General features: G+C 37.6%; 1 protein-coding gene across 1 annotated transcript in view; it reads right to left on the reverse strand.

Moving 5' to 3' along the window:
* BRSK2 (BR serine/threonine kinase 2) overlaps nt 1-26,475 on the reverse strand; it is a 437,463-nt gene that overhangs the window by 71,835 nt on the left and 339,153 nt on the right. Inside the window, exons 8-13 of the mRNA XM_088145138.1 lie at nt 22,436-22,582; nt 13,743-13,774; nt 12,168-12,332; nt 10,191-10,288; nt 7,944-8,094; nt 4,380-4,445 (exon numbers count right to left, since the gene is read on the reverse strand). Of these exons, the coding sequence (XP_088001264.1) occupies nt 4,380-4,445; nt 7,944-8,094; nt 10,191-10,288; nt 12,168-12,332; nt 13,743-13,774; nt 22,436-22,582 (659 nt within the window). The remainder of the gene's footprint in view (nt 1-4,379; nt 4,446-7,943; nt 8,095-10,190; nt 10,289-12,167; nt 12,333-13,742; nt 13,775-22,435; nt 22,583-26,475) is intronic.

Below are 26,475 nucleotides of genomic sequence, written 5' to 3' on the forward strand. Positions count from 1 at the left end.
TTAACCTTATTTACATTGAACCTTATGGGAAAATTTGATTCGGTTGGCAACCAATTCGGTTGGTGACCACGTTCATAGGGGTCAGAACGGATTAACCTTATTTACATTGAACCTTATGGGGAAATTTGATTCAGTTCACAACCAATTCGGCTTGCGACCAGAATCGTGGAACGAATTAAGCTCGCGAACTGAGGTACCACTGTACTTTGTCTTTGTGTAATCTGATATTGTAATAAAGCATACATACTTTTAAGTAGCATGTTATTGTCAAGAAAATATGTTGGAGCTTCCATCAGCGTTAGAAATGCAATGTTGACCTCTGGAAATATGTTTCATAGGCCTTAGATAATACTATTACCATTGATTTTATGTTTCCCAGCATAGGATGAGATCATATCGTACTCAAAAGAAGTGGGCCTGCACAACTGGTGGCTTCCTATGCCCAATGAACAATAATATTAGAGGGTGATATACCATTAATAGACATCACTGTCCTGGAGATATGGGGTTATTGTTTAGAGTGGTCAAAACATGTTCTGAAGTGTGTACCTCTAGTTCCATATTCATTTCTATATACAGTGAGTATCATTTGCATGAGAACCACATTTAAAAATGTCTTACTCCCCAACAGGCTAGATGAGATACTCCAGCTTTATAGATTCTACTCTTCTGAACGCTTGCAGGTATTTATTTGGGGGGGGGGGGACTAAAGTTTTTTTAGATGCCACATGTCAGCTTCTTATTAAATCATACCTATTTGACTGTTACAGCCAAGGGTCAGATGACTGACACTGCATTTCATATTTTTAACCCAAAGTGCAGCATTTCAAGCTTTAACTATTTTGCTGCAAGCAAGATTTCTACTCAGTTTTGGAGTATAAAAAGGTTATGTAAAGAGCTACATTTTCCTATTGACTATAATAGCATAGAGGCATTAACAACTAATATTCCAAATAGTTTATCATATTCCCTAGAAATTCATATGTACCATTGAGCATATGTCTCCACATATGCAGACATAAGCAATGCAGGGAAAGTAAATAGAAATATACAGATCGTTAACATGGACACATACATGCTTAAAAGAATCTTAATGGTTTTTCCAGAAAGAGAAAGGCAGGAAATGCTTTAACAATGTGAATGGATATCAAAGTGACAATGGGGGAAAGAAGCAAGATGAGTTGTATTTAAATAAAAATAATCCCCAAACACAATAAACCTAGCAGCACAGACATGTGCATTTCCTATAGTATTAAAGCAGGTGAACTACTGAGCTGCAGCAACCCAGATACAGAAGAAGCGCTAAAAGGTCCAGAAGGAAGGAAACTCAAAGTTGAGAGAGACAGAGAGACAGAGAGAGACAGAGAGAGACAGAGAGACAGAGAGAGAATACAAAAGTGAGAGAAGAAATGTAAAGGCAAGAGGGAGGGGGGAAAAAACCAATAGAATGACACTAAAAAGAATACAAAGATGAGAAAAAAAGAGAAAATAGAAAGAAGAGAAAAGGAATAGGAAAAAAGAGGGCAGAAAGAAAAGTGCCCTCAGCTACCAAAACAATTGTGTGCATCTAGAGGGTCAGGATTCTTAAAGATGCAGTATTCCTCTTAAAAATAAACCGAAAGTGAGAGAAAAATTAAGACATTGAGCAGACACCATTTCAAGGATCAAATTCAGTAACCCAAGGAGATAATATTGCAATGGGGTTATCTTTGTTACATTAATCTTTATTATCCCTGTAATTCCTTAGCTTACTTTTGTTGTTGTTGTTCCCTTAACAATTCTTTCAACAGGCTGCACAAAATCAAAAAGGTTAAAAACAACAACACACATTTGATTTGCTCTTATGCTCTTCATTAGGTTGCAGCCCCTGGATGATCTTGTTGGGCCTCTGGAGCTAAGCAGGATTGGCTGGTCAGTACTTGGGTAGAAGACCAATGGAAATCCCAAAGCTGTAGTCTAGCCTGGGTAGTTGATAAACAAGGCTATGGCAAGACACTTCTGTATCTGTGGCCAAGAAAACTGCTTGGATGTGTCTACAAAGTCTCCAGAAGTCAAGATATACTTGAAGGACACCAATCCTTTTCTGCTTTTAAAAAGAAGGATTCTTACTTTTTGGCTTTTTCTTTTCATTTGTCATTAAGAAAACTGTGTAGTTTATTTTAAGACATATCAACAATCCTTATAAAGTAGGTCCTCTCTCCACTATTTGAGACTCAATGATTACAAGAAATGGTATTGGAAGCTTATCAGTGTTTTGGACAACAAAGAGATGTTGGTAGGGACCTGTTTTAGGGAAGTGGTAAATCTGCTAATGTTGGAGTCTTTCCAAGAAAAAGTACTTACTATTCTTGAAAAGGGGGTTCCTGATTAATACAATGAAAGATTTTACAGCAAGGCGGGGGGGGGGGGAATAACCACAAGGGTGGTGGGTTAGCACTGTGATCTGTCTGGCAAGAATTCTGAGCGTATGGTTAGGTTTTCAGAATCCTATTGTACTACAGTCACTCCAGCTGAAATTTTCATCAAGTATCTGACTCTTGTGCTTAGGAATTCTCTGATGAATATCACATAAAATAGCAGCTCATTATTTCTCCCCAGCTTATGAACTGTTTATGAGTTCTTGGCAGCAATCCTTCTTTCCTCATAAAATAGAGTGCCTTGTTTGTTGCCAAAATCAGACCATCCCATCTGCTGAGAGGCAAAGTTCCTCTCTCCACTTCTTTAAAATGGGAAGCTGCTAGATCTTTCAAAAGGTTTATGTAATGGGCCTATAAAGAATTTCAGGGCTTAAAGTGAGCTAGGACTCCCACAGATTCATTTCAGGAGACTATTTTCAATATTAGATTTAGTACATTATGTCAGAACGTCTCCAAATTTTGCCCCTACAATGTATAAAATAACAATGCTAATACAATTCTCAGGTCAGCCATAAACATTACCAAAAACACCATAAGGCCATTTAAACATTCCAAAGAAGCATATAATGCTTGTTGGTGGTGGTAGAGCATATTGATTATTTTGGCCTTCAAATATAGTGGAAATATTATCTCTTTCTCCCTGTGCAGGGAGGTTGAGACTGCACATAGTAAGCTTAAGAGCTTCTGTGTCAGAAGTGTTAATTGCAAGACAGGATTGAGCATCAGTATCACTCCTGTAACAGATTATGAAAGTGTAGTTTAAAAACATTTCTAGGTTAAAAAAAATAGGGGTGAAATATACAAATACTGCTTGTTCATCTCAACAGGATTTGGACTGTATCTATGTCCTATATTCAGAAGGCAGACTTGAAAGGACAGAGGCTTACTTAGAACCTTCTCAGACTATGGAGAAAGTTCTTGAGACAATTGGAACAGGGTAAAGTCAGAGCATGATTTTATGACACATTAATTGGATCCCCTATCTGGGTTAAATTATGCATAGTTTTTATAATATTAATGCTGGAAGCATTCCTTAATGTAACTGAAAGGCCCTAAAAATATAAACAATTAAAAAAATTATAATGAAATCTTCAGTAGTCGAGGGAGGAAAAAATGGGTTGCTGCAAGATGTCATATATTTGCTGAAATCCTGCATGTTACATATATTATTAAATCTGTTTTCCAATAAAGAATCTCTCCCTGTTTGAAACAGCAGAATGTGGAATCACCCCAAACTAAAGCAGTCTGTGGAAGAAAAGGACCAATTAACCATCATTATCTGACACAAAGCCTGATCTTCAAAGTTCAAAGCTTATTCTTAAACAGCAAGGAGATGAACTAACATGTTCTCTGAATCACTTACATGAGAATCAGAACACATTGGCTGTTGGTTAAATGGTTCACTAGGGCCAAATTTGACTCTAATTGCCAATTGCCAATTTGCAGGGAAGAAGAACAGTGACAGAAGTATCAAGGGTGCTTGGTGGAATGGAGGAAGCTAGGCTCACAAGCTCATCTTGCCCCAACTGCGACAAGCGACTCAGTCATTAAATGAAGCAGTTGCTAAGTGAAACTGCAACTGTGCTTATGATCTTACTTCAGCTTTCCTTTGCTTTACAGACCTCTGAAAATCATAAATGCAAGGATTGGGTGCAAAGCTACTTTTTCATCACTGTTGTAACTGCGAATGGTCTCTGTATGAGGCAGTTGCTAATCAAGGACTACCTGTACTGTCCTCTTTTGCATGTGGTTCTGACAGCCCAGGCATAAACCATGTAAAAATATCTGAAGACTGCTAGGCCGAAAGGTATGCTATAATGTGAAGGAGAATTAATCACTGGCTAGGATTCTTTCACTCTAAAGAATGCAATCAAATGTATCCCCAGCAGAAAAGGTAAGTACTGCATCTTTAAGGAACAGAAGTGAGGTAAAGGAGAGGAACAGATTGTTGGTGTTTTATACCTTTCTTCTTTGCTGAATGTGGGATTGGCTTCACAGATATCCAGGCTTTTACTGAACATTGTTTTACTATGGCAGGAACAAAGTGAGAAAAAAGAGTTACTGATGCGGACATTCATATGAGATTCACCTGACGCACTCCCACCCACCCAAAGTTACCCCCCTCCCTTCAAAAAAAAATCTGGAACTGAGAGCTACATTCCTTCCCCGGTTCTATCTGATACTGGAAGATTTTAAGAGCTCCTTGAATAGAGGGATATAGCAGCCAAATTACTGGGGAGGCTGAATTTTTCCAATGAAGGAATAAACTTTAAATTTCTAGAAATCCTGGTGATGTGAGATGAGGGTCATTGCATACAAACCATTCTTGTACCTGGCCTCTCCAAACATCAGTTACCACAGAAGTGCTGGCTCAAACCTGAACCATATTTGTCAGAGACATGGTGGTGAGATATGCCAATTTTCGGGGAAGCTACTCTACTGAACAAGATCTGAAGAATGCAGATCCAGTTTTGCCATTCAAAGTAGCCTCTTCGGCACATAACTTGTTCCCGCTAATTCTTTCACTTGCTCACATTAGTCAGCAAAGAAAAGCCATAAGAAGCAATATTTCAAGCCCTCACAAAATGGCAGGCCTGAACCCTACAGATGGGTCAGCTGGAGAAGAACAGATCCTAATATCAGGTAGCTGTCATTTCAATCATCAGTGTAAAGAAGTTGGGAAGAACAGAATGTCAGTTTGTTGATGGAAGCATTTTCTTTTCCTTTCAGTTCATAATGTACCTCAGCACTAGTGTATTTTGTTTGATCTAACATAAAGCCTTGAGCCTTTGACAGCAATCTTTGGGCTGAAAAAAATTCTGTGACAGGAAAATGCACCATGAAAGTAGCAGCTGCGATGGCATTAATGTATCATGGGGGAAATGAAAAGCTGAGTTTAGATTATGGAACAAGAACAACTGAAAGTACCAAAGTCCTCACAAGAGAAGGAATAAAAGGAAATGAAATTTACAGTAAGTAAAACAGCAAATGGAGGAAGCAGGATTATCAACAGAAAAAAGTTGAACACCAAGTTGACTTCAAGGCATTCATCTTGTTCACAGGCAACCTCCCTGGGTATCATGAATAGAAAGGGAAGAGGCACGGAATGTATGAACTGCCAGATATATTAAAAGTGCTGAAAGAAGGTATCAGTAATATTTTCTCCTCACAGGACACTTGGGATGGCAACTGCCTAAACCATCATATACTTGGTTTAATAAATCTCAGGAAGACAATGCATGGTAACAATATATTTTAAGCAGAGATGGACATGAGCAAATTGGAGACAGAATTATGCTGGTGGGCAACTTTAGGTTTTTGGCATGCTTTTCACTAAAATAAATAGTAGTTTCTCCATGACTACTTCTAAGTAAGGCTTAATCACCTTACAGAGGCTATTAATAATTGTCTTGTTTCACTGCGACCTATGGATGCTCACACCAAAGAAGCAAAATAAAAGTAGGAAAACGGTGCTGGAAGTGAATTTGTTAACGAATCGTCTCCACTGATTTTGTAAGGGTATCCAGTTAGGAGGAGAGGTAACTCTTCTCATGTTCTTCAATTTACTTATACAACAACTTACTGATGTATACCAGAAATAGATCAAAATGCATTTCTGTCAGTTTAACTGGTGTGGCTTCCAACGATAAATCCTACATGTTGTAGTTTGGTAAGGACTGTGAAAATTCTGTTTGAGTTCTCCCCCTCCCTGCTCCCTTGATCACAGTATTACAGTGTCCAAATTATTTGGGGGAATGGTAGCATAACTAGACTCCGAAAATAATGCTGTTCAAAGTAGCACTATATCCTTCAAAATGACTTACAGAGTCATTTACTTGGAATTGCATAGTATACTCTATGTTTAAAAGTTTTCTTCTCATTTTCTTCGTATTAATGAACAAGTTCATACTCGGCGTGGATGAACACACTGCCCACAGTTCATGCTGTGTTTGTTACTTGAGGATGAAGTGGCATAACTAATGCACAGAAGCACAGGCTACTGTGCAACTGCATCATGAAATTATAAATTCCTTATTTATACTTTCTTGCCTTGCCTGCCCATTTTGCACACATGCATCAGAGCTCTTGCCAGCTGTTATATCATCATAAAACCTGACTGTATTTCATGGTGATGTCATTTTATACAGTGTTTCAGAAACCATGACTTTACAAAAGATCCCACTAACTCAGAGTAAGCCCACAAATTTCTACTACAATGTTTTTCAGCACTAAAATAAGTGTATATAGATAAAGAAAAATCATTTTGTTAAAAAAGGCCCAGGTTAGTGAGAGATGCAACTTTGTAATGTTGACACTTAACAATTGAAAATGTTAAGGTAACTGATACTGTACAAGTCATTCCAATATATTATGATAAATGTAAAATAATCCTAGAATTTGGCAAAAATTCCCTTCCCAGTTTAGATTTCCTTTCTTAGTTGGTTACTCTTATCTAGGTCTATCTTCTTAAGTACCTGATTCAGATAGAGAGAATGGTAATTTAGAAAACAAACTGGTGGTATTTAAATTCTGAAATCTCATATGCCAATCCTGAATTATTTGGGGATATGCTAAATCTTCTATGCCCAGGATGGTCTAGAGCTAAGACAAGCTGTCAATGGTTACAGCTGAATAATAGCTCAGCATTGCTGTTTAACCTATCGTGGCAGATAGGTCTCAACTGCATCATCACATTTTCCTGCAGAAAGTTGTATATTTTCCTTCAGGAATTCACTTGCTTTTCTGATATCCATTTGCTGTACATTAGAATTAAAATCACAATATTTAGCAAGGAACCAAACTAGGCAAACCTTGGGGAGCTCTGCAGGCTAGAGATTTACATGTGACAGATTTCTGGAAATTGTAAGAGCAGTCATACTTTCTGTTTAGTGGCTGAACTAAATTTCTAGAAAATAACACTCTTCCTGTAATATTTGAGACCATGAATTCATGTTGCAAAGAACCAAAAGATAAATGCTTAAAAATGTTCAAAAATAGAGCCTCTTTTATGTAAAATATCCACATGAGATTTCCTTTTATTTCTGCAATGTGATCCTAGTCAAAACACAACCAAGATGATCATAAATATCTTATCTGAAAGTATGCCTTTTAGGAACTTTTTTTTTTTTTTGCCATTTGATTTTCACTACAACAGTGTGGCTGGTATATTTCATCAGAAGGTAAAAAACCCTAACCCTAATTCTATACTGGACTGTAAAGGGGATCTGGATTATGAATGTATTTCCATTTTGTTTGCGTTTTCCTAGTCTACGAAACCTTTACAAGATCTCTGTTGCAAGTTTCCCCCTAGCGCTGGTTTGAATGCTTGTTAAAAGCAAAAGATTAAGAAAGAAGACACAATAGCGAGCAAAGACGTTTCTTGTGATTCATTTCTCTTTCTTGCAAAAAACCTAGACTGATGCAGGTAAAAATGATTGAGCCACTATACCAGCTACTGTGGTTTCTGATACTTCAGGCCAACAGCGTGCACAATCTTCTTGTTGTTCAGTTTTTGGGACCACCTACCTCTGTCCATGCTGTGCCATTTCAATTGCTCTGCGTGCAGGAACAGGGGACCCTCCATCTGTCACACTTAAGACCTCCATGGATTTCCTCTCCGGTCTCCGCTTCCCATGTCTGTTCAGCATTGGAGAGTCCACACGTTTTCTGGGCGGGTCTTGATGCAGAGATAATGCAGTCAACTTAGCATGGTTATGAAATGGCTCAAATGTCTTGGGCTGGTAACACCTTGCTTCTCATAGCCCCCTCAATTTATTTTCTAAACTCAACAGAGAGGGGAGAACCCTGATAGAAAGCAAAAACATTCCCACACCACTGCATCTCATACATGATCCTTTTTAGTTCTGCCATACCATGATACCTCTAAAACAGTTTTAAAGTGATTTACATTGTAGCACACACAAACAACCAAAAACAGATTATGTGAAGAGACAGGCATTTTATTCAGGGAAATCAGAGGTCCAAGCAAGCACATTTTGGTTATTTTTTTCTCTACGAATTTTATCTTTACATCCTAGTTTTCTTTTTTATATGCCACATTATATATTTTTATGCTTATGTTTTCTTTACAAAGTATTACTGTTGCTGACCTTGCACTAAATTTTTTGAAAATAACAGGCAATGTGATGTTTTGTCCTAGAAAACTGCAAATATAATAATAAGTAGATATCTGCAGGCTTTACAGATCTGTGACATTATGACACTGAGGATCTCAGCCAATACTTCAGCACAAGATATAGATATACAAGAAGACATGCAGACAATGAAAAACAAGAAGAGAGCCTAAAAGGAATGACAATAATATAAAGTAGGCTTCTAGTATTCTGAATATTGCACCTATTACAGGTAGTCCTCATTGAACAACCACTCATTCAGCAATTGTTCAATGTTATGACAGCACTGAATGAGGGGGACTTACGATGGGTCCTCATATTTGCATCCATCATAGGGCCCCAATGGTCATGTCATTGTGATTTGGGTGCTTGGCAACCAGCTCACAATTACAATGTTGCAGCATCCTACGGTCTCATGATCACCATTTGTGACCTTCACTGCTGGCTTCCAACATGCAAAGTCAATGGGGAAGCCAGCAGGAGGCTGCAAATGGCAATCATGTGACTGTGGGACACTGCAACTGCACGGGATTCACTTCATGGAACTGCTGCAACTGCCATTGTAAGGTCAGGCAACATCCTGCTTTACAACCACATTGATTAGCGACGGAGTTGCTGGTCCCAATCACCATAATTAAGCAAGTACTACATGTATTCTGCTCTATTTTGTCCTTTATGTGCCACCTAGATGGCCACCTAGAAAGAGTACTTATATGCATCTTTGAAGAAAACAATATATCCAAACAACTGTTTGTCTGAGGTGACATTTAATGGATAATAATCTCTCTCTCCCTCCCTCCCTCCCTCCCTCCCTCCCTCCTTCCCTCCCTGTCTCTCTTTTACACATACACACATTAAATCTTGCTCTGCATTTTTAATGACAAATTAGGAGCAAAGAGCTGTATTCATTCACTCTGCTTCCCTTGAATAATAATGTATATGAATTCTAAAATCAGATGATATATCATTCAGTTTGGATATAAAGCTAATACATTTAGGGAATATATTTTTCCTTCTTATATAAGGAAATGTAGATTATAGTTTGCATCACATATAAATAACATGATGTATCTTTGGGATTGAAGAAGCTGGAGAAAAGGCTGCCTTAAAATACTGAGGTATAACTGTATTGAAAAGAAAATTCAATCAATTGAAATATTAGTTACAAACTGATCTTCTGCTCTCTTATGGCAAAGCATGAAGTTAAATAAAACTATACTTGTACAAAAAAAGTTCAGTATAAGAAGCCAGGAGGATCCATCAGAAAAGACATTTCTATAATTTCCACCAAGTGTTTGTGTCTGGTTGTGTGGGTGTACAGCCCAAAACTCTGAGTGTATTCCAATGTGAATATGAAACTCCCATCTAAATAGGTTTTTATTTCAATGGTTAGGGAAATTCCAGGTAAGTGCAGAAATGCATAAATAGAGGTCAGTCATGTACTAAACTGCATCTAGAAGCTTTTCTAATTATAGCAGTTATTGTTCATACATTGGATTTTCTGAATATGCAAGAAACTTTTTCATTAGCTAGCATTTTACAAATTTGTCAATAATAATGAATGATGATGTGACTGTGCCCTCAGTAAGGGCAGCAAAATGAGAGGGACAGAGAAGATAGGGTTTTAAAATATATGTACCTATTTCATTTCTAGGAGGAAGATCCTCATCTTCATGACTGGGATATCTCTCTTTCCGATCAAGGAGTAGAAAATAAATCATTTTCTCTTGATTTTCCCTAGAAAAATGATGAAATAATATCAACATCATTCTTTAGTAAAACTCGGAACTTTCTGTATAAAATTTACTTCATACGTGACATCTTAAATACTAAATGAAGAGCTGATACACATGTTATTTACATAGACTAACCTTTATGAATAACTGTTTTGTTGTTTTTTAAAGAGGAGCTACCTAGCTCATGTGAGCAGATTGTTAAGAGCTAATTGAAATATGTGGAAGAAGCATATTATGCAGTCTTTTCTGGATTCTGCATTTCAGACAGCAATTGATGCACAATCGACATAAAAATGCTCTCCTTCCACATGGCTCTCTAAGGTCATCATCAAAAGCCATGTTCATTGTCCAGTAGCTTAGTGAAGGACAGAGGACAGAGAGGAAAATGGGGCTCTCCCTGCAGCTTCATTCAAATTGTGGAATTCATTGAACTTGGAGGTCCAACAATCTGCTTTGTTCTCAGTATTAGGTGACAGCTCTTGCTGTGGTCAAGTACTGCTGTACTATAATTCCTATTATAGTATATCATTGTAATATAATATACTATATTACTGTACTATGTTAATATATGTAATTCATACATGTTCAGTATGAGATATTGATCCTTTTACACATAAACAAATGCTTCTGTCATTGAAAAAATCTTTTAAAAATTGTGTATGGAAGAGCAGAAATAAAACATATCCCTTTCAATGTGCAGGGAGATTTGTTTTTTAAACTGAAGAGCATTTGAATGCACCATTTCATCATCTACATCTGCAGCTTGAAGTAATATAGCTCAAAAATTGTTTCATGAGATGTTGTATGGTGCTAAGTGTCTAAGCTCCTAATCTGAATCATCCCTCTGCTATAAATTCATTTTGAGTTTCAGTCCTCTATTGGAAAAATGGGGAGTAATAAAGCTCACTACATATACTGGAATGTTCTAAGGTTTATAACTAGATAATGCTAGAGAAATCATTTAGACATTTGAAAATGCTCACAAGTAGAGTCACCAGGAAAGAATAGTGGAATTTTCCAACTAATTTATTTTTAAATTTGGAGGTTATATTATAATTGAAGCAGGAGTTTTGCTGAGTTTGTGTATACGCATGTGCTTATAATCTTCATTTTGAGTGGACTGACTTAAATTCAGAGTAATCTTCCATTTCAGCATTCTTCAAGAAAACTGCCATAAAGATAGAGCAAGGTTCCCCAACCTAGTGCCCATCAGATGTTTCAGATTACAAAATTCATTGTCCTCATCCAGCATGGACATGTTTGGTGAGGATGATCAGAGTTACAGTCCATGATATCAGAAAATAGTACACTGGACAAGGCTGAGCAAGATGGACCTGCAGTTTGACAAAACATACAATTGTCTATCACATCCCAGTTAATGATTCATCCTTATAAAGACAGCAAAAAGAGAAGGGATCCATGCACCTGGTGAATTCCAACACATTGTTATCATTGCCTTCAAATGTGATGGCTACCAATTCAGAAAGCTATAAGAACAGTTTGCTCAAATTCTTGGAGGAGTGGGTTATTAATGGCAAATAATGTAGGCTGTTTGTTCTTCAATCACAGGTAGCCTATCTTAAATACCAGTTTAACAATTCCTACAGAGCAGTAGCTTTTGCTCATTTATCCACGTCCACGTCAGGAAAAAGAATATTGGTTGATAGATGGTTGGCTTCATCTTCTTATGTTCTTATGTATCATTTGCACCTTTAATGATTCTATATGTGGGAGGGTTCTGATGCCACCTGGATAAGAAATGCTGCTTCCTCTCTTTAATATGGAACTATAATTGTTGCTTAAATCCTTTCATTTCCTTTAATAAATGTGTGACTCTTTTTACACTTTAAACTAATGATATATAAAGGCAGAATACTTACTCTTCTGACAGCAGGTCCTGTAAGAGTTTGTTTCTATCACGAAAGCAACCTAATGAGTGCATGCTGTCTAAAACATCAGGATCAATGTCTTCCAAGGAAGGGAGGGAGCGAATCTGCACCTTTCGAGGAATTGGTTGCTCTGGTTCTGGCTCATTCTTACCCCCTCTTTAGATAGACAGATAAAAGAAAAAATGAATTATGGTAGCATATAAAAGCAAAATGTTTTCCCAAAGAGGGATTTTAAGCAATTTGTCTCTAACTTCAGCAGAGGTTTAGATTCAAATTCTGATTAAGGAGATGGTCATTAATGCCCTTGAGATCTAGGATTTTAAAGAGTGACTTCTATCTATAATATATCAGAATGGCAGCAAGGGACTTACGATTATGAAATTAAACACCCCAGTTGTTGCAATTAAAAGAAAAGCGGAATGAAATGGGGGACAAGAGGGTTTCCCCCCCCCCTTCCTTTGAAAGAAGCAAGGTCTTTTTTTCCTTCCAGAGGGATTTTAAAAATTCCAATTGGAATTCAGAAGAGGTTACTTTGCCCTACTTTCCATTACCATCATCTTTTGGTAACTCTGCATGGTCATCTGGCGATCACTATAAATAGAACAGAAGGAAGAAGAGCCTTCAGGCTGCTAGCAAGAGCACAAGGACTATTTCAAAGCTGGAAGTTTTTAAATTTCCAAACAGCCCCTGTGATTATTAGCTAGAAGTGCAAAAGCTCCCATCAATCTTCTTTTCCTTTTTTTACGATGATCACCTATGCAATGTTTTTTGGCTGTCTTATCACTGCACGGTCAGGTGATCACGAACAAGAGAGAGAAAATGACAACAGCAAGGCTTGATTGTAGCTAGCAAGTACACATGGAGGGTTTTTTTGAAATTAAAAATTCTGCATAAGGGTATGGTGATCTCCTTTGAATTCCTAAGGAAATTCTGATCTATAGATCTTTAATGCACATTTCTGTTTACTGATTAGTTGTTACTACTTCCAAAGCCTCTATTCAAAATACTGTATAGTCTCTTAATAATAAATTTGATGCCGCTAACTTATTTCATAGAAGTTTAAACAAAATGTACTGAACCAGTATTTTAATGTGAACCATATATCAAATACTTATATTCTGTTCTTTACAATTAAGAACCTTTCCAAGACAACAAAGCTATTTTAGTTATTTGCTGTTGGTTGCCATATCTGATGTTAACGAAACCCCACATAAAGATTGATTTAACTTGTTTGCAGAAAGTAATTTCTACTATAGGATGGAATAATGGTGTATTATTGTTTGACCCATACAGGCTTTTCAGGAAAATTAAAAGGGAGTGGAGATAATCAGACAGGGCAATGCTTTTGAACAGATTTTATTCCCTGAATGATGTCACTACTATTAAAAATAACATACATAATGAGATACAGATACTCATTATTAAATGTTAATGTATTAAACACGTTCTTCATTTTGAAAAAAAAAGAGTAAGCTCTAGCTCCTCCATATTCATGGTTCCCGGTATAATTTCTTGAAATTACTGTCTTTAAGATAATTTTCAAAATATTAATAAAAAGTTACTTACATATACCATATGTGCTTCTGAATGTGTTCTAGCTACAAGTCAACAGAAAAAAAATGGAATGACTATAATATAAAATAACAACAAATGCTAATTAACGCTTTTTGTTAAAATACAAAACAATCCCTGCACAAGATTACCAGTACATCTACATTCATATGATAGGAAAGTAGCAGTGCCATTCAAAACTTCCTGGATATATTATTTATTAATTCCTGAGATTTACCATTGGCTTAGGCAAATTGGTGTAGGGTAAAATTAAGGAACATGATATCTCTGAATATATGCTCAGCAAATAAATTAGAACCTCCACATGTCCTTTCAAAGAAAGTTTTCTCCTCCTAGAAATTGACATTGGAGAGAAGAGGGAGTTTGGGAGAGACATTGCTATTATTATGCAGTTGGGAATTGTAAACTTTTAAAAATCTATTGCAAATTATTCAGACTCAGTGGATAGTGATCTATCTTCTGCCCCTCCCCCTCATAAAAATTCCCACTGGACCTGAGAATAACAGTGGTTCAGTCAAAAATTGTGGAAATGACTTTCCAAAATAAATGGCTTTGTGAAACAACATTTCCTCCAAATGTGTTGCTTTGAATAATTTTTCTGGCTTTTCAGCACATTTGGAAGCAAGCTTAATAGGTTTACTTCTCAGTTGATAAGCACAGAATTGTACTGGTAACCTCTAATTCCAAGAAAGACCATAGCCGCTCCAAAACAGTGCCTTAAAATCCCATCTCAGCCAGCTGGCTCAAGATACTATAGTTACTACTGAAAATCACAGAAAGGCCTGAAAAAAAATCAAAGCAATAAAACCCAGCTGTTTACTCAGTGTTGATCACTCACCAAACTGACCAAAATAATCTGTCTCCCACAACAGGACCTGAGGTTAGATTGAAACATATCTAGATAATCTGCATCATCTGGAGAACATGGGGCTGAGATGCCTCCAAATTCTCCAGGACCTCCCTCAAGTTCAGAATATTGGAGTTCCCATGACTACTACTTTACAGCATGAAGAAATTGTATCTCTTTTGGAAGGTAGTTTAACCCCTATCTTTACTCAAGCAATCTTATTTTTTACTGCTTTTATTGGCCAGGTGGGACAGCAAAGTTCAAGCATGCTTGAGATCTCTCCAAAGTTGTCCACATCCTGCAGTTACACAGACATACTCTCCACTATTCTCAAGTATATTCGTACATAGCATTTGTTCTGATTCATCAAACAAAATCAACATCGTTCTGATTTTAATAAAGGAAACGGACTCTCTGCTGAATAATGATTCCAAGTGAATGGATCCCATAAGACAGTGTGAGTTTATAAGACAGTATGAGTCAGTATGCGTTGTGCAGATGGCTTGGTAGTAGGTATGACCTAGGGGTAGACAGACAATTGGAACAATGTTTAAATCCTATTAGCTGAGTGTATGAGATCAGAGACCTACTAAATTGGCCAGCAAGAACTATGGCAGCTGTTTTGCTCTCATTATTTTCCACCTCATTTCCAGCTAATGAGAACTGGCAAGTCAAAATAATCTGCATGAAAATGTGAGGGAATAAAACAAAAAAAACCCTGAAGCTGCTTTGAGACTGTGACAGGGAGACCCAGAAAGGTACAAGAGAATCAATGGTTTATTTATATTATATAATAATGACTTTGGAAAATCCTGAACTGTTCTTTCTTTTTTTAATGAGACTGCTTGTTCAATGTAGCAAAAAAAATTCCTAAATGAAAAGCAATAGAAATAGTACAGGTTAAATGTAGGTAAGAAAGTCTAAAAGTCTCCTTTAAAAATAATGAGAACTTTTAGGCTTTCTGTGATTATTTAGCATACTTTAGGCTCGTTGGCTCGAACTTACTGCATACCTGGTTTACACCCTTAAGGTGCTCTATGCTGTGTTGATGCCAGCTGAACTTTAAGCCATCTTAAGAAAATTCTGTCCAGGTTGGGATGCTTCAGCAGCAAGTTGCCAGGTGTTCAGTCCAGACTGCTGGCTGCTACAGACCTCACCGTGCAATTTTCTGCTGTTGTACCTTCCCAACTTTTCATGCTAGGAAAGCAATTGCCAATTGCTTTTCTTTCTGTGGCTGGGTCTTATTGGACATAAATACTTTTGGGGGTATATGCATCTATACATACACATTATATAGACACAGATAAAAATAAATTAATTTAGATATATAAAGTTAAAGCATCAAAATACACATATATGCAAGCACAACAATCAGCTTCAAAATAAAATTGCTTCTCTTGTACTTTCCCAGCTTTAGCTCAGGAAGGTTTGCTGCAGTTTATGTTTTAGTTCTTTCCTAGTAGCACAGTAGTTATAACATTAACCTGCAATGCAGAACTTCACTGGTTTTAAACCTGGCAGGATGCACTTTTTCAATTACTATTTTTCTTTCCCTGAGCTACTCACTTTACTGTTCTTTTTAAAATGTCAACCGCTCTACTGTTTCATCATTTTATCAGATACTTGAGATAGAAAGGTTTCTTTAAAGCTCCCAAATAGCCCAAATGACTGTTTATGTCAAGTGGTTGGAAAAATGATGAAATGGTATATCGGTGAATAACAACAACAACAACAACATTTTTGAAAGCCAAATGACAAAGTAGGTAGTTCAGAGAAAGAAAAAGTATATATTCAGAACATATGCATACATACATACACACTCAAACATACATAATACATATACATATACTCCTGCAGTTCTGAATTGGGGATGTTCTGCACAGCAAGCATTATAATCACTATGATCCTGTACAATACCCATAACAGAAGCTGCAGCAGACCTTACTGAGGGAAAGATGGAAAATTCTGGTGGAGGAGCATTGGATAGTAGCCAGTCAAAGACTATGGGTTTGCTTAGAAGAAAGAAAGCACAGCAGACAAAATAGGTAGCAATGCTTGAGCCAGCACAAGCTGGAAATGCTGCTTTCAGCTTGGAGCAGGAAAATATAGACCGAGGTTGTATTCATGGTAGGATGGGGGCAAGTAGATGACTACACTGTCCATTCCTGTTCTCCAGAAACAGTTGGTACCCTGCACTTGCAATGGAGCAACTTGGCAGTTTGGATATGCCCTAATTAGGGAAAGTTATAAAAGGGCAGATCACTTTTATCTGAGTTTGTAAAGCTTGACTGATTGAAACATCTTATTCCCTGGTCAATTATCTCTACTCTGGGTGGCAGCTGCACACAAGGGGGGATGTCTTGGGAAGTCTTGGGTCATATTTTTAGTGTTCCCTGCAACTCCAGAGTGGGACATGAAAACTGAAATGTCTATAAAATGCCTAGAAGAGTCCTATTTTGGTGAGGCATCTCTAGCATTACGTCTTGATCACAAATACTAGAAGGGACAGTTAACACTTAGGCAAATTCTTTGGATGATATAGAGGGATATTTAATTTGTTTAAATTTAATTAGTCAATTGATTTAGTTTAACCCCCAAACAAATGTGAGTCTGTAGGAATAAAATCTTCCCCTCTCAAGGTTAATTGGCTAGCTCAAACAACTCAGTTTTGGTGTTTGTATGACGTTCCCGTTTCCTTGGAATCTTGGAAAACCAAGGTCTGTCACAGGGATGAGAAAACAGCCTGCAGACCTTCAAGAATTACAGTTGCCCATCCTGGCTGGGACTGCTGTAAACAGTACAGTGATTCAGTAATATCTGGAGAGTCAAAGGAGCCATACCCCTAATCTAACATATTCTCAATTCATAGATTCTGAAAAAAAGCTCTTTTCTGATTGATTATATTGCAATTGTCTCCTGTTTTTTCTCCACTGAGTTCAAAGCAGTGTATATAGAATTCACAGATTGTTCTCAGCCAAGAGTTGATTGATCCGGTTTTACTAATATGAAGAATTTCTAGTTAATGTTTTTGGGTGGGGGGTTTAAATCATAAGTTGAGTCACTAAATAAACTTATTTTGGTATTCTTGGCACATAATTCCCATCTTGTGCCACATATAGATTGTTCCACCTGTTGCTACATGTGTGTGCATATCAGTCATTAATTAGTTCAGACAAAAATGCAGTCAACAGAGATAAAGCAGGACCAGGCCCAAGATTCTTTTTACTCCTTCTTATTTCCAGATTGTTCCTGGATCACATCCGAAGATGTATCTGTATGGTTGAAGTTACAGTTTTCAAGTCACAAAGACTTACAGTAAGTTTCCAAGTCCAGAAGCAATAGCAAAATCATGACTTAAGCCAAAACTAAAATATTTTATTTATTTAGAAAATGCATATGTTACCCATTTCCTATAGCTGGGTAATCTTATTACTATATAAAATCATACAATTATGAAACCCATAAAAGACATACTGTAATACTCTAAAAGGCCTACCAGAAAAGGTAGATTTTGAGCCCTCTCTATAACTGCCTAAATTCTGTGAGGATTGATGCGATAGATACATTGCATAAATAAATAAATAAAAAGGAGGGAAACTGCATTTTTTCCAGTGTCAGTTTGTTCTACCTTTTAGGCCCTGCCATAGAAAAAGAGAATAAATGTTTTGTCGGATCTGCAAAAGATCCACTGTTAATGACCTAAGGGAGTTTCCCCTCTTTTGAAAACTTGTATGGACATCAATGAGAGTTCCTCCTATTTCAATACTTTTACCATTTGAACTAAATACTCTTATGAAAGAAAAAAAAATCTTTAAAATGCCCTTAAAATATGTTCTTGGCTTCTTTATCTCATTCTGAAACCACTTTCTGATTTCCAGATTAGGATTTGAGATACATTACAAAAATCAACCTCTATTTGGATTCCCATTACATCTGAAATACAACTTTATTCTGACATCACACATTCCAAATTGTTGCTGCCAAGATACTCACAGCTTCTTCTTCTTCTTGTTTTAAAAGATTCAGTGATCAATGTTTTGTTGCTTTTCACTTACTTTAAAGTGACAAGTAAGGGTCAAAGAAGGGCAACAGATTTTGACAAGGAAGGCTTTGATTTCAAGGTTTTGTTGTGCAAGTCAAGGGAGGGTGAATCACAATGAATGCTTGCCGTTTTACTGGGAAGCATTAAAAGTCCCATTTCTGTGTATCATATGGCCCAATTTAGAGTGTTTGCCATGTATGTGAAGAATATGGAGTTTTCACATAGGAACTGTGAAAATATCAGTATTCATTCCAAAAGAAGGGAGTAAGACCACGCTTTGAAGACTCGCATTGTTTGTGTTGAGTGGCCTTATAAATCTAGTAAGTAAGTAAATAAATGAATAACTGCAATGTAGTATGAGGGCCTTCTAAGCAGTTAACATTCAGCCTTTGGAATATTCTTTTTCACGGATGCTAAATACCATTTTATTCTGGCAGGATCTTTTGTATGTGATAATGTGTTTATGCTTTTATTTGAACAGCTGTCCCTATCTCCTTGAATGGCTGTTTCATATTGTGGTTTTGTAAACTGTACCTTTTAAATGTTTCTATCATGTACCAGAAAGAAAAGACCTAAATATTTAAACAGTAAATGAGTAAAAATTAAAACTTGCAAAACTGACACCAGCAAGCCATAAAACTAAAAATAACACATATATGTTTCTAAATAAAAATGTTGGATGCAAACCTTGGCCATTAAAATGATTACTTCATTATGATGTGGATTTAAGTTTTAGTATTAATGGGTTTTGACCAACTGGATCCTATTTTAAGAAGAAATAACTACTTGTGAGACCCAATTGGTCAAAATCTATTAATGTAATCGACATCACATGCAGTAGGTTTTAACACTGAATATGAACACTCAGTTCAATATATCAGAGCTGACATGAAAATAAAAACAAAAGCACATTTTTATTTTGTACATAGCTTGTAACTGGGCATTGTCAGAACTTCACCTTGGACATGCCAATAAATCTTTCTCCTGAAATGCAATGATGTACTCATGAGCTTAATTATGGAAGATTCAAGGACAAGGCTTGGATATATAACTTGCTTTTATTGCATATGCAAAAGGTACTCTTATAAGAAAGAAAATCAGCTAGTACAGAATCTAGGGATCTAGTCATAGTTGTATGTTAGTTCCAGGTACAAAGTCTGCTTCTCTTTCTCCAACTTTTGCTACCATTTCACAGCCTTGGATTTTGAGAGCACCTCCATGGTGTTTTGATAACAGTCTTACATGGGATCAGACTCTTTATTTCAAGGCTCCCTTTATAGAGGGACCAATGCAAATATTCATTTTTAGTTAAATAGTGATCTGTTCTGGAAATCTTTGTAATGTCCCCGAATCAAATTAAAAAGACAGTGCAATGACCATCTGCATTACATTATATAAATTAATGACTATGAGTTCAAGCAAATTAGTACAAAGGGCAGTTTTCATACTGCTATTTGAATCCAAGCACTTATACATAGTACCTCTATTCTGGTGGAAATTATGAAGAAGAAATTAAAAGACAAATTGTAATTCAGAGATTTCAAGTAGAAGATGAACAGTCTAGCATCAATTGCATGCAACCTGTTGTGATAATGACAGCAACTAAAAGATAAGCAAATATATGCAGTGTGGTAAGAATCTGAATTTTGCCTATGCCAGATGTGCATATAGGACAGGGAAAGGACTCAGATCTTTAAGTTACTGTTCCATTTAAGGCCAATAACTGACCCAAGTTGCTATTTATAAACATTTCATCTCAGTGAAGAGCTGGAAAAAGTTTAAATTCACACTGTTTTCTTTCATACTCCCATACGGACAGATTTTGTGAACTGAACAAGTATTCGCAAAATAATGTTCTTGATTAAACATATATATTTAAAACCTACTAATTAAATCAAAAATCACACTTTTCAAAGTTTACCCATAATATTAGTATAATATGAACAAAAAATGTTGCAAATCTACCCTGGCATAAGTTCACAGAGGAGGAAGAGATGATGGTAACAAAATTTTCTTGGATTAAAAATTGCCTTCTATAGAATAAGAAAATTATTCTGGAGATACACAATCAAAGTGATTGAATGTATGGAATCTAATTTAATTTTAAAAATGGAGGGCTTGTAAAAGCCTGCTTGGGCTCTTTTCTAGCTTAACTTCCTGCAGATGTTTCATTACCAAGCTAGGTAACAACAGTGCATGATGAAGTTACCTAACCTGGAAAGAAATGTCTGCAGGAAGAGAAGCAAGCTCAGAGAACATCAAGAACACCAGAATTCAGCCCTGAGGTACAGATATTCTCCGCTATGGTACTTTGATTATGAAATGAGTCCAACCATTCTCCATTTGAGATCAGTAGTGCTAGCTCGGAAGCAGGCCTAAGAAGCATTCGAGGAAACACACCTTCTGATAAGAAAGACTTATTGTAGAAAAGTCATTTAAAAATAATTAAAAGCAAACCAAATCAAGCCTTTATGAAAGAAATGCAGCAAATTCTATGTATGAAATGCAAACCCTACTTACAGTGAAATCAAGTTTCAATTTTTTTTGTTCCCACATGGGCTTGAACTATTTTCTTTTAAGTGAGAGTGACTATTTCCATGCGTTCTTTGTCTGAGGAATGGAGTAGTCTGCCTCAAGGTCTTGGGTTCTAACCTTGTGATATGTCTCCCACACTAAAACCTTTTTCTACTTCCTTAATAAGATTGGAAGAAATAGAAAAGCTCCACCAATGGCATCTTGGAAAGACTAACAGTCTTTTCTCTGCAATGCCCTAGCTACATTTTTGGGGATCCCACACTTGTTCCAAGATAGGTCCAAGTCCTTAATAGTGATGTCTAATTGCCTAAAAATAGATGTCTCAACATTCTCTGTGTTGGGACACAATACTGCAAATATAAGGATGCACACAGAAAAATTCCCCGGTACACAAAGTTCATTTTCGTGTATCAGTAACTGGATACTGCCCTTATGCTCTTCCATAACTTAGGGTGGGAGACACTGAGATTTTGCAGGCAGCACTCTCAAACTTCTTGTCACAATTGCCATTGCAGGTAAATGCAAAAAAATGGGATTTTCAGAGGCTGAAGGAGTCCCCTCTTTTTTTTTTTTTAATGGTATACATAGGCTATTGCATGAAATCAGAAAATACTTCAGTCTACTGTTTTAGTGTTTATAAGATGCCATATCTAATGATTATCAGTTGGTCAACTGAGTAGATGAAAGATAAAACAGTGAATAGGATGATGATGCTTTGTGCTTACAGAATAATTATCTATAACAAGGTAATTGAAAAAAAAGGCTGATTACACAAAAGTACTTTGCTTAAATTCTTACTAATCACTGAAGATTGATAAGAAAAAAAGATGCAGGGTATGAATCAACTCTACTCCCCACTGAAAATTTTATGAGATACCTTCTGGCTCCTAGAATTTAATCTGGGATTACATGCACATTCCAAGTTCTGTTTCCATGTTTGTAAGGACTAAAAACTTGTATTTTTTGAAAATCTACATTTAAAAAACCTAAAATGAAAACATATTTATCTGAGGTTACTGACTTAGAAATTCTGACTTCGCGTTAACATTTATGTTAGTGCAGAACACTGGCATTAAATAAAACATATATGAGTCTGTGTCTTTCTAGATGTTCTGATCTACAATTCCCATCTTCCCTGATCACTGGAGGCCTTGAAAATTATAATCCAAAATAACTGCAAAGACCCAGTTTCAGAAGGCTTGTTGAGTTATTGGATGGCTTTGAAAGTAAAAAGCATGAGATAGTAATGACTTGTTTCCTTACTGTCAACCGTTTCGAGGCATCCACTTCAATCATCCCTCGTAAGAGATTCTGACAATCTGGGGGGATGAAATGTGGCATATGGAACACACCACGTTTCACTTTCTCCAGCAGCTGCCTCAAGTTATCATCATCGAATGGCAAAGCACCCTGGAGCAACGTGAGAAAAGAGTGAAAATATTATGGCTGAGCAAAATCAATTACAGAACGAGAAAAGAAAAAGTAGAGTGGCAGAAGACTGTTTCACAAACCAAGATTGGAACTGGGAACAATTTGACAGTGAAAAACAACACAGCAGAATGGTTTTCATGAAAATTATCCATAGATTTTTTAAAAATCAACTTCAGTTCAATGGAGTGGTTAACTATAGTCCCAAGCCTTAATCCTCCTAGGCAAACTTTTAGCAATGGATATTTATTGTGGCAAGTTATTGTGTAAATTTACATTAAACAAAGGGAGGAAAATTACTTTGGCTATACCCAAGTAAAGTAATTTTAAAAATTGGTTACATTACAGGAGGTTGCCTATAAGTCATACTAACATGAAGGATAAGAATGTCCACAGTTGACAATTGGAGCTCTCTGAAGTTTCATAGAAGTGAAAATATTGATTTGATTGGACTGTATTAAAATTAATGCAAGTTACACATGAGTAAAATGAATGAATTCGTAAACTGAACGGATTCTAGAAAGAAACAAAATCAGCCAAAGAAATAAAAATAAATATATTAGTTTACGTTACCTTTCCCGCTATAGTACTTTAAATATTATTTATTCACTTTCTGTTACTTCCAGTTGGGGTGGGGGAACCAGTGAGACATATTGGTATGGTTTGAATGATAAAACATGAGACTGAGATCGTAGCCTCTTGGAGTCAGTGTAGGGCAGAACGATGGTTCTCCAGGAAGAGAATGACCATCCTGTGGGATCAGTGCAATCATTCTGCTGCAGCAGTATATGCAAGCCCTTACATAGCAAACAGCTCATATAGTAGAGAAAGTTGCAAATGTAAATGGTTGCAAAGGTTTCTATGGATTTAGGAAAAACACACATACACACACACACACACACACAGAAGAATTTGACTGGAGCATTGCCCTATTAATTTCTATTCATCTGTACATCCCCGTAATTCCCAACAAAGCCAAAATTAAAAATAAAACCCACTGATTGGAATATGGATTTCCTCAGAAATCTATTTAATATCCAATAAAGTGTTTAGTCAGTTCTTATTTCTGGTTCAATAATCTGGGAGGAAAAAAAATGTTGATGTTATATTTCATTGGATTAGATTATGAGTGTTTGCATTGTTATGTTTATTTGCTTTTGCTTTTGGATAACTGTTAACAGTCCTTATTTTACATCTAATCAGATCTGTCTGATTAAAATTATATGATACCCATCTTCCAGAAAAATAGAAACTGATACAATTTTGCAGTCATATTTTTGGCTTCAAAATCTAATTCAAAATTCTGTATTGATATAACACACTCACTAGACCAATGCTCCATATTCTTAATATTTGTTGAAAATGTTTCTTCATGTTATTAGATAACATCACATTAGAGTGTAAGAAGGCAATCCAAGCTATGTTTCTCTCATACAACTGAAAGTCTGAAAAATTGGAAACTAGTAACTTCTTCAGCTTTTTTTCTTTTTTTCTTTCTCCTCCAAGATCACGATTGGGCAGTCTTAGGTTCTTCTTCCCCCATTTAGTAATCTATAATAGTTTCCATTTAGTAATCCATAATTGTTATTTTTAAAACTTAATCTATTTTTAGTTGTTTAGCTTTTCTTGTGAATATTATTCAAGACACTTGAATGTTGTAGATATGAAGTGGTTGTTTTCCTTACTATAATTTCTGCAATTTTACCTTTGATAACAGAGGAAAAAAACCAATACTGATCTAGTTCTGTAGAGCAGAATTCACAGAATTTATATAGCCACCTATCTTAGACCAGTGACTCTGGACGGCTAACAACAATAAAAACAGTCAATATTTAAAACAGTACAAAAAATTAAATATAAATATAAATGCAGCCAAGAGATCTTAAAAAACCATCGGTATGAAATGGGGCCCTTCACACACTCGGGGGCCCCAGGCCCGGGCATAAAGCCAGGTCTTCAAGGCCTTCCGAAAAGCCAAAAGGGTTGTGCCCATCCTAATCTCAGGAGGGAGGATGTTCTAGAGGGCAGGTGCCACAGCAGAAAAGGCACATCTCCTGGTCCCTGTCAGCCAACATTCCTTGGCTGATGGGACCCGGAGCATGCCCAACTTGCAGGATCGAATTGGACGGGTAGAAACAACTGGGAAAAGGTGGTCCCTAAGGTAACTCGGTCCCAAGCCATGGAGGGCTTTAAAGGTGACAACCAGCACCTTGAATTGCACTCAGAAATACACCGGCAATCAGTGCAGCTCCCGAAGCAGTGGTGTTACATGTGCTGAGTAGCTGACACTATTTACAACCCTGGCAGCTGCATTCTGTACCAGCTGTAGCTTCCAAATGCTCTTCATGGGGAGCCCCATGTAGAGCGTGTTGCAATAGTCTAAATGGGAGGTCACGAGGGCATGAATGATAGTGAGTAGAGCCTCCTGGTCCAGGAATGGGCACAAGCGACATAGAACCCAAAGGTGTGCAAAGGCCCTCTTAGCCATGGCTGCCACCTGCTCTTCCAGCAGGAGCTGTGAGTCCAAGAGGACCCCCAGATTGCACACCAGGTCTGTATGGGGCAGAGCCACCCCATCCAGAACCAAAGATGGAGAACCTTGGTAGTGGGAGGCCCAAACATCCAAAGCCACTCAGTCTTGCATGGGTTGAGCCGAAGCCCCATCCAGGCCCCTACAGCCTCCAGGACATCCACAGCATCACTCAGACAGCCCGGGGAAGAGATATAAAGTTGGGTATCATCAGCATACTGATGATACCTCACCCTGAACTGTTGGATCACCTCACCCAGCAGCCTCATGTAGATGTTAAATAAGAGGGGAGAGAGAACCAAGCCCTGTGGCACCCCACACAGTAGGGGCCATGGACTGGATCTCTCCCCTCCTACCAACACCGACTGGAACTGACCCTGGAGGAAGGAGGAGAACCAGCACAACACAGTGCTGCCTACCCCCAACTCCCGAAGCTGGTCCAGAAGGATACCATGATCGATGGTATTGAAGGCTGCCAAGAGGTCAAGAAGAGTAAGGATGGAAGCACTGCCCCCATCCCACTCCTGCCAGAGGTCATCCAAGAGTATGATCAATGCTGTCTCAGTCCCATATCCTGGCCTGAATCCTGACTGAAAGGGGTCCAGATAATCCACTTCATCCAGAGCCCTTTGAAGCTGCTGTGCTTTCTTAACAACCTTCCCTAAAATGTGGAAGTTGGACACTGGACAAAAACTATCTGGATTAGTTGGGTCGAGCAATGGTCCCTTGAGGAAGGGGTGTACCACTGCCTTCTTAAGAGCCGGCAGGACCACCCCCTCCCTCAAAGAGGAATTAACCACCGTCCAGACCCAATTACGTGTCCTCTCCCAGGCAGCCTTGACCAGCCAGGAGGGGCACGGATCTAACAGAGAAGTGGCCAAACTAACAGCTACAAGAACCCTCTCCACTTCCTCAGGTTCAATGGGCTCAAACTCCTCCCAGATAACCATGCAAGACTCAGACCCCGTAGCCCCCACTGGCCTTGCATCAAGGCTGAAATTCAACACAGAGCGGATGTGAGCGACTTTACCTGCCAGATGCTCAGCATATTTCTCATAACGGCCCTGAAGGTAGACCCCCGAATTACTCCCTCTGAGGAGGGTTTGGGTCACCAGGAACAGGGCCACTGGGTGGCTATCTGCAGATGCAATAAGGGCGGAGAAATCATTACATTTCGCCATCCTTACCACCACGAGGTAGGCTCTAATCGCAACTCTAGCTGGCGTTCGATCATCTTCACTCCCTGTCTTCCGCCAGCGGTGCTCTAGGCGTCTCTTAGCCCTCTTAAGCTTCCTCAGCTCTTCTGTATACCATGGAGAGCTACGGGAGCCATGGGCATGGAGAG

Source organism: Python bivittatus, unplaced genomic scaffold (genome assembly GCF_059951505.1).
Source record: "Python bivittatus isolate LINGU-HERP-01145 unplaced genomic scaffold, Pbiv_v1 ctg000480_np1212, whole genome shotgun sequence".
NCBI lineage: Eukaryota > Metazoa > Chordata > Lepidosauria > Squamata > Pythonidae > Python > Python bivittatus.